This window comes from Anneissia japonica, unplaced genomic scaffold (genome assembly GCF_011630105.1).
Source record: "Anneissia japonica isolate Jap-2015-1 unplaced genomic scaffold, ASM1163010v1 scaffold165_len1371125_cov188, whole genome shotgun sequence".
Lineage (NCBI taxonomy): Eukaryota > Metazoa > Echinodermata > Crinoidea > Comatulida > Comatulidae > Anneissia > Anneissia japonica.
Genome location: NW_022697648.1, coordinates 473,445 through 483,131, shown reverse-complemented (window position 1 = coordinate 483,131; position 9,687 = coordinate 473,445). Strand labels below are relative to the sequence as shown.

Genomic DNA, 9,687 nt, shown 5'->3' with positions numbered 1-9,687 from the left:
GGGTTCTTTGAATTTTCTTCCTTCTGCAGACGATTCTGATCCACTAGAAATAGATAGGCCTAGTTTTTCTCAATGATGAATGCATTACTCTTGTTATTGATGTTAATTAGTAATGGTAGAAGAAGAAGATATACATAAAATGAACGTCGGGATGGTGTTAGTACTATTACTAGTATTATCAAGAGTCGACAGAAACGTTGATAGCTATGCCTAGTTTAGAAGTAGTAGTAGTTTACAGTAGTTGTTAAGGGCATTGATTGCTTCGAATGTTTACAGTGATGGTGAGTTCAACAGTCCATCTGTGACAAGGGTTCTCAACTAGGCCTAGGCCTAGGCTAGACCTATATCGCAGTAGGGGAAAAATGATTCATTGAATAAACACTGAGTAAATTTTATACGACCTTGGCATTACCTTACAGACGCGTGTGAATGCTTTTTATCTCGGTAGGAATAACTCAGGAGATCGCTCGGTTACAATTCGTTACTTTTTATTAAATTTAACTTCACGTGTGAATCGGGTATAACTGTTTGTGTTAAATTTTCCATATCCTTGGCCTACATCATTACTCCTGCATGCTTCTATATTTATCCTGTAGTAAAGTCCTTTAAGCTGTAGAATACTGTACCTTGACTTCCACTAGAATTTTTCACATGTATTTTGCAAACTATATTCAAGGGTCTTATCACCTCATATTGGTTGCATATAATGTTAACATGATAATTACCGGTATTTATATATATAGATTTTTTTGTATTGAAATTGTATTGTTCATTCTTTTTTTTTAAATAAAAATCCAAATTCTTTGTTCACCAATACTTAGCGATTTAAGTTTTTATAAAGAAAGAATTAATTCATTAAAAATCTTGATGAATTTCTTCAGTAGAGTGTAATATTTCTTGAAAGGTTATCTATTAAAATTGAACAGTTGTTGACAGGCTGAGGATCATGTTATGTTTCAGGTGCAAGAGCAAGATAAAGCAATAAATTTAATAGTAATCCTTAATGTCTGGGTGATTTTGAAATTTAATCTTTGTTAATTTATTTTAATTTCTTATTTTTTTAATTTAATAAATCAAATTTATTTTTATCTATTTATTTCCCATGGAGCATAAATTATATTTTTTGTCTCCCAAATTCTCATATTTTCTTTCAATCATATTTATTTTGCATCACATAAAAATTGTAAAATAATCATGATATATAATATAAACATTAAAAAACAGATGTCAGGAAAGTTTTAGAAAAACAAAACTTACTTTCCATGGGGTCCACAATGAAAATATTGTTAATGCACAGGTTTTATCTACTAACCATAGTAACCCTCTGGTTATAGGCCTGATCCCTTAAAGATAAAATTTAATGTTCGTAAAATATGCGAGTTAAATCTACAGTATAGTGATGAAGCTTAATGGTTAAAATGCTTGATTTATCTTCTTTGTTCAACTCCTGTGAAACTTCAGTAGTTGAGGCTTAGTTATTAGACCATCATTCCATCCCTTAAGCCTCTTTTCCACCTCGCGAATTTATTCGTGCGAATCGAAAGCGCGGTTCATGCGCATTCACATTTTATCGGAATTTTCGCTTCAGCGAAAATTGGTAAATCAAACTGTTTCTGCTCTTTGCGGAGTGAAAAATGTGCGCAACCAATCAGAGCTCAGGAACCGAACTGATGCCTTCGATTCGCGCAAATAAATTTGACTAGTGTCAAACCAGCTTTAATTAGTGTGTAAAGTCTTGCTATGGAATGCGAATAAAAGGGAATAATAAAACAATATTACATTATATAATACCTGTGGGACTGGGGATTGTCAATAGCATTGTTACTTTCCATAAATCTATCATATATAGTGATCATTTGGGATCTGTGATTATGGGTACTGATTTCTTTTTGGAAATGAGACATTAATTAATTACCGACTATTGACATGGAGCATTTATTCATCTAATGATGAAAATATATTGCTGCGTATTAAGTTATTATGAATATCACAGAAGCATGCAGTACTCTGAAAAGGTTCATCCGTTTTAAAATACTGTACAAGACACAAATGGCATAACAAGAAGACTGTCATTTTTCATGTCTCTTTTTAGTGAGCTGTCTCAGTCTGTGACATTTATGCATCTGTGTTTCGGAGAAATGGATGGTAATTTGTTTTCAGTAGAAAATGAAATTGGGTTTGTGTGTGTACTGCTATTCAATTTTAAATTTACTGGCAGTATTACTAGTTACAAGGTAATCTATCACGCCAACCACAAAAACCACCCACACTTTGATGATTTCCAGTAGGCACAATCATTCAAACAATTGTAAGCTATGAATTATATAGCGTCTTAATTCCTTTGTATTTTTGGCATCAGATGTCATTGTATTACATCATTATGGAAAAACTGCAATTTTTAATAATTGATATTCAACATATTGGTTTGTTGTTAAATACATGCATAGTGAATATTTATTATTTTTGCAACTTGTTGTTTGAACTGCACATGCCAGTATCAAAGTCAATCAACATAATTAAACACACAGCATTAAGGTTATGTCGATTGACATTGGATAAGGCATGCGCAATTCAAACTACGAAATGGCTTATTGTTATCCCAGACAAGTAGACTTCATTGCACATTTAATTATTTAAATTAATCCAAACTTAATCCCAATATGAAGTCGTATGGATCAGATTTTCAGGGCTGCCGCCAGCGGAAGGACGGGCTGGGGAGTCATGAAGTCTTTTGGGGAAACTTGAATGAGTCATTTTCTATGCCAGAGACATGAAATTTATTTATGTGTTGTAATATAAATATGAAAGTTTGAAGTCTGTGTCCTGAATACCATGAATTATTTTACTGTGATATTTCATAGTTGACTGATTGACGACGTCAAATTTGACTACATTATGTCAATAGTGATGAAGGTGACATGTGACAGATCTACATGGTTCAAATAAAGATTAATATTGTAAACAGCTGTCTTGTTATGAACTATGCAGTAAAGAGACATCAAATAAAAATTCTTACAATGTATAGATAAACCTGATTTCAATTCAAGTGATAAAAATGAAGGATGACTTCTTTTAAAAGCAAAGTGGTTGCTTTAGACAGGTGGGGAGTGCAATGGGACATAGGAACGCTAGTCCCTCTCACATAAAGTTTGTGGCCAACCCCCTCTAAAAACTAGCTGAGCAAAATAAGTTCTTTTAACTTTCTGACCTTATCGGTCTCCCCGACCATACCGTATGGTGGTGTGTCTACTGTGGGAGTCTTGAAATAGAGGGAGGGGGAGGCGCAAATAGGGGCGTGAAGGTGAGGTTGTTTGTGATTTTTTATCTACTTGAGTATGATTTTTTTGCTTCAACATTTGTGGCAAAGACAAGCCAAACCAGTCACTCAATGCAAAAATTGATTTTTAGTTATTAATACAGTACTGGGTTAGACAATAAATTGAGAACTATCAAATGTTAAAAGAATCATTTAATTCCAAAATTTCATTACAGCTGTTTAAAGAACAATACTTGAGAAAACAGCCTTCAAAATTTATGATTTCGGGCATTTCTCAGCCAGAAACCATCTCCAAATTATAAAAAATTTTTTTAAAAGGGGGAAAATAACAGCACAGCATGATATAAAAATATATGAAGGTTATTTTAGTGCAATAAACTAGATTTCGAAAATGTTTACATTCCAGCATGTTTTGGCCATTATCTCTGACACAGGATTTCATACGAGTGATTGGTTTGGCTTGTCTTTGCCACATTTTCAATATAGGAGGGGGTGGGGGAAATTGAAAAAATGGGGTGGGGTGTGCATCCCGCACACACCCTAGATACGTCACTGCTACCATGTCAATACTCCTAGATACACCAATATAATGGCAAGCCAGTAAGATTCTCCATATAATACAAGAACTTTAGAAATTTGCCTTTATTATGATGATCATTCCCGTCAAACCTGTGTATATATTTTTTTAAGGTGAGCAAGAGCAGCAGAAGGAATTCTTTGATAATTATGGCAGAAATGAAGAGGAAGAACCTACAGGTTGGTACAGAACCTTTTTTAATATAATAAATAATAATTTATAAAAGTGTTGTTTAGAGGCAGTCTGAACAGATCGTCATCGTCACGCGTGACGACCATCAGCTGCAGCGATTGAGATAGCGACAGTACACACCTTCGAATCTACGCCTACTGTAAATCCCTGAATAAGCGCTGCTCTTGAAATATGCGCCGCACCAAACATTATTTTTTTGCTAAGTGTCGCTCTCGAATAAGTGCCACAGGGCATATTTGAGAGTACATATTACCCTGTAATGAAACACTTTGAGCAACAGGGTTTTAAATACAATGTATACAGTGTTGAAATGAATAATTAACACAATGATGATGTAGGTATCTACCTAACTACGGGAATACGCGAGATAGTTAACATGGGAATGGGCATGAAAAGCGCCACGCCAATATTTGTTTAATAAGCGCTGCTCTCGAATAAGTGCCGCACTGAAACCTCCAAAAATGTTATTACAGGTAGTGCAGCGGAGCTTATTCAGGGATGTACAATACTCAATATTCAATACCCATGTAAACACATGGACATTCATCGCTTTTCATAGGATGATTGGATTTTACCAAAAGTAACAAAAATAAGATAAGCAAATTAAGCTGTTTAAAAAGAAATGCTATAAATAGTTACAATGGAAAGCTTCAGGGGTGACTGTTCAATCAACCTTAATTCAATGCATTTTATGACGAATTAGCACATCAGCCAAGCGTCTCTTACATGTGCTACCTTTCGCTACAAATTTCATAGACAATATATTAATTTGCAATGCAAATAATTGTCCTTGTGGAATGAACCCTGAAATACCGGATCTTAACATTGTCTAAGTCATGGCTAATTAGTTTTACATTCAATTAGTATTATTGTCAATTATTAAATGATATTTATGTATTAATTCAGGTATAAAGTCATGTTTAATTAAGTATCTGAATGTAGACATTTGTTCTTTAGAAATTATTTAAGGTATAAAGATAAATACATAAAATATATTGAACTACTACATTTTACAAGGAGAAATAAGATATTTGACTTATTAAAGATTACATGAATATTTCAAATTGCAATTAGTCTATCACAAATAAATAGATTTAACCATCTACTATCATTTATTTTAACATTAATAAATAGTAATAATATAATAATAAATTAGTATAGTCATATTTCATAGTAGATAGAGATTGAAATGTAAATAATTTTGATTAATGCATGAATAATTTATAATATTATTATTAACGTTAACATAGTAGTATTATTACTTACATAGAGTACATTATTTGCCAACTGAATAGAGAGATATGTAAATTCAATAATACAGAATATAAATAACCTACTCAAAGCATCATATTCCTTGAAGTAAGCAGACAATATGTGGGAGTGATTACTTTATTTTTATGTAACTTTAAGATTCAAATCGAGTGCAATAAAATATTTTACTGTACCACTGGTTAATAACACGTACAGACATGTTGTTCTCCATACAGCATAACATAGGAAATGATGTGGGTTATTACATCATTAAATTAACATTTGTTTTTTAAATCAATTACCTACATAATAATGTTAAGAACATCGAAGCAGCTGTATTTTGCACTAATAATAATATGTCATTACTGCTGTGTGTTTATGCCCTATTTGACCTGTAACATTCTGGTGTGTATTTTTGTATTCTAGCCTCAGGAGGTAAGCCTCCACAATATGAATAATAGAATTCAGATAAGTCAGTGATAAACATTCAACTGTTCATTTTAATCATTTTCAAGAACATACTAGTACATTTAAATTTTGAATAATAATCATTGTTTTACACCTATTCTATATTTAGGAATATGTACATATCTGTAGTAGAAAAAATAGTTGCTATTATAAATCCAAGGCCTACAGCAACTATGCTGATGGAATTGTATGAGGAAATTCGACCCAGTGTATGTGCGTTATGCATGCGTATTGTACATGCATGTTGTACGTGCGTATTACTGTAGGTGTGTACTGCACATGCATACTGTGTGTTTATACTGTACATATGATTGTATGCATAATTATGTGAGGCTGTGTTGATACTTTTGTTTAAATTTAAGGACTATTATTTGTCTACGGTATGCATTAATTTGAAGTCTTTTTAAAACATCGAAGTCCTTGCTTCCCATATTAATTGCTGTCATTAGGTTCGTTGAAGCTTCATTAAAATTGTATTAATTATTCTAATTAATTAATATAGATTTAATGGAGCTAAGTTTATTAATTATTCTAGTTAGAAAAAATAATAGCATAACTCTATTATTTTACTTTAAAAAATAAATGAAATAATAGAGTTATGCTATTATCTAATTAGAAAAAGATAATAGCATAACTCTATTATTTTACTTTAAAAAATAAATAAAATAATAGAGATTTTATGCTATTATCTAATTAGAAAAAGATAATAGCATAACTCTATTATTTTATTTATTTGTTTAAAATTGTATTGCTTTAGGCACATGTCCCAGTATTAGCAATAGGGACTTGATTACTGTCATATTAGATACAGTATGTGGCAATCCCATCACATGACAAACATATGATACTTTATACACTTACCAAATCTCATAGGCTTAGGGATTGGAGTTGTTTTTGGTTGTGAGAATAAATCCTGTTACCATGACAGCAATTGAACCCAGGACCCTGGGATTGGAAAGCAAGCATCTTAACGACCAAGCTATTCAACTCCACTCCTATAAACTGAATTTGTCTTATGTTTAGTACATTTCTTATATTGTGCTTAGTACATTTATTGCCTAAGACTGTTAATGGTAGGCATAATAATATGCTGATTGATTCGTAGTGATTAGCTAAGTAAGTGACGGGTATTAATATCATCCGGTAGAATGAATAATGACAGGTAGTGAATGGATGGATAAGTTATTGACTGAATAAAGGAATGAATACATCTATATCTGTCTCTTATACACATCTAGATGTGTATAAGAGACAGGAGTACATTATTTGCCAACTGAATAGAGAGATATGCGAAAGCTCTGGTTCTATTTCTGGCTGTTTACTTACGTTTACTTTTTAGCTGTTGCTTATCATTTTTGTATCTCTACCGAGATCCAGCCATAAGGACATATTCCATCATGTCCTTATTAAACACTGTATATGTACCTTGGATGATTTATATTATATTTATTCAGCAGTGTTAACGGCTAACTTCCTTCAATATCATTTTATATTTTTTTAAACTCCCCTGGGTGGGACACTGGTCCACTGCAGGTTACCCCAGCAATTTGCTGGTTGTACGTATCCATTGATACAATTGGGTACACTGAAGCAATGTAGATAAAATGCCTTGCTTAAAGGCACAAGCAAAATGCACAGCGCAAGATTGAAACCCCAACCTCGAGGTTGGGAAACCTAACCATTCCCACTGCGCCAAACTTCCCCCACTTCAAGCCGCCTCCACTCTTGCGATACAGTGTTTACTGTCAAAATGTGGATTGTTAATCGATTAAAGTTTAATTACACATTATTATATTTTTAGAAATGGAAAAAGATAAAGAAATGGAAGATGAGATAAAGGAAGAAGAGGGTGATTACCATAGAAATGACGATCAGGTGAAAATACAATTAGAACGGAACACAGAAAATTGGAGACAACTACGGAAGAAGTATATTCGCATTTCATCCCAGGCAACGATAACTCACCTGAAAAAACTATTAGCTCATAGATTGAAACTTGACAAACACACTGAGGTATGTTTCAAGTTGTTATTAATCATTATTCTTTCCTACAGATTTACTATTCAATTAAATTCAAGACATGGACTCTTTATTGTCTGCAGATTAAGATTGCATAGAACAGTTAAGATTATTTTATATTTAATAAGAATTAAAACAAATACCAATTGAACGACAAGTGCTAAGACTATTCACTCCAGGAGTGGATCCAGAGATGTCCGAAAGTGGGGCCGATCGAGACAACACTTCTCTTGGTGGTCTGAGGAATGACTCCGCGAAGTTTTTGTTTTCTAGATGCTAGAAAATAACCTCTGATGTGTTTTGGGTGATCAATTATTACTTTTACTTTCTTTTTCTTCCTTTTCTTTTTACTTTCAAAAAGAGGGTGGCCCGGCCCCCACCCCCAAATCCACCCCTGCACTCCTTCCTGGTAGTCATCAAAAAGGAGTTTACCAGGAAGGATTTAAAGTATACTATATTGTAAATGTTCCCCCAGTGTTGTCTATACAACTATAAGTAGCCTGTTATTACATACATTACGTAAATTAATTAGGTTAAATAATAAGTTACACTATAAATGAATTGTAAAATACATCTTACTCTCAAATAATTACCAGTCAATGTGAGCTAGATATTCCTTACATGGAATGGTAAATACCAAGTGTGTAAGTAAGTTACATTATGTATGTTTTTTCCTCTAGGTTGATATACTTTGCAATGAAGAAATTCTTGGCAAAGACCATTCTTTAGAATTTGTTAGTGCAACAAGATGGCGAAGTAAGGTAAGTTGTTGAATTACAATCTTTTAATTAGGTCCATGGTTAACTATATAGTTTCAAATGTGTAATTTATACTTCTTGATGGTTGCATACACATTTAATTGGCACATGTAAGAGGGTGTGGGTGGGGTGGGATTGTAAGTTCCCAAAAAATGTTTCCATCCCTCCCCCACCCTTGCCAGATTCTTCCACTGAAAACTACTAAAAAAAAAACACACAACTAAAGTAGTTAAAAAATCACATGATTTCTCACTTTTCATTGCCCCTCCCCCTATCGTCTCCATGACGGTACTCCTAGTATGCCAACTAATACTGGTACTTATTATTAGTCAAATGTGATTTTAAGATACAGTAACAATTGTTTCTAGATTAATAAAAAATGTGAAACATAAATATATTATTGAGAAGAGTATTGAATTGCCTTCTGGTGTAGGCTACTGATTAATTCAATTCCTTCATGTCTGCATGTTGTAAAGGTCTTTGTTGTTGGCTAAAAGGATTGCCAAGATTATTCAAGACAGTGATTTATTATTTTGTATGTTTTGTTTGTCATATCGTATATTATATGTTTTAATGACTAATAATAGATAGAATTTAAGCTCAGTGATTGTCACAAAGAAACAGTGTTCACTTCTATATAAAGACCAACACAGATATAGCATTTCATTGTATACTAGCTGGATTTATGAGAATATGAAATGATTCATCTTAAATATTCTTTTGTTTGTGGCTTTTGGAACATGTTTAAAAACAAGCTGTGAAAACATTTTGAAGCAAATTGTGATGTACATAAATAATCTACTATAACAATGTAATATTTATTTTTAAAAAGAGTATATTTAGAGGATAGCCCAGAGTCAGTGACCCAATGCCTTTGTCCCCTCAAAAGTTTATATTTCCGGATGTAATTAAATTTTATGTTGGTTTATATTTTTCTGAGAGTTGAAGCGGTACGTCCTAAGGGCAGGATATCTTTTTTTTCTCTCCTCTGAGCTTCCCTACCTCTTATTTTATTATTCTTTTTGCTGATAGAATAAAAAGTCACTTAAGATTAACGATTTCCTGCCTCAACAAGTGTGCAGTACAAATATTTAGCCTAAAATATATCCTTGTTAAAAAAAAAATTGTTATGATGCAAATTAATA

The 9,687-nt window shown here is 32.7% G+C and overlaps 1 protein-coding gene across 1 annotated transcript in view; it reads left to right on the top strand.

Moving 5' to 3' along the window:
* LOC117102275 (polycomb group RING finger protein 3-like) overlaps nucleotides 1-9,687 on the top strand; it is a 28,697-nt gene that overhangs the window by 3,458 nt on the left and 15,552 nt on the right. Inside the window, exons 2-4 of the mRNA XM_033242508.1 lie at nucleotides 3,968-4,033; nucleotides 7,567-7,778; nucleotides 8,465-8,545. Of these exons, the coding sequence (XP_033098399.1) occupies nucleotides 7,569-7,778; nucleotides 8,465-8,545 (291 nt within the window). The 5' untranslated portion in view covers nucleotides 3,968-4,033; nucleotides 7,567-7,568. The remainder of the gene's footprint in view (nucleotides 1-3,967; nucleotides 4,034-7,566; nucleotides 7,779-8,464; nucleotides 8,546-9,687) is intronic.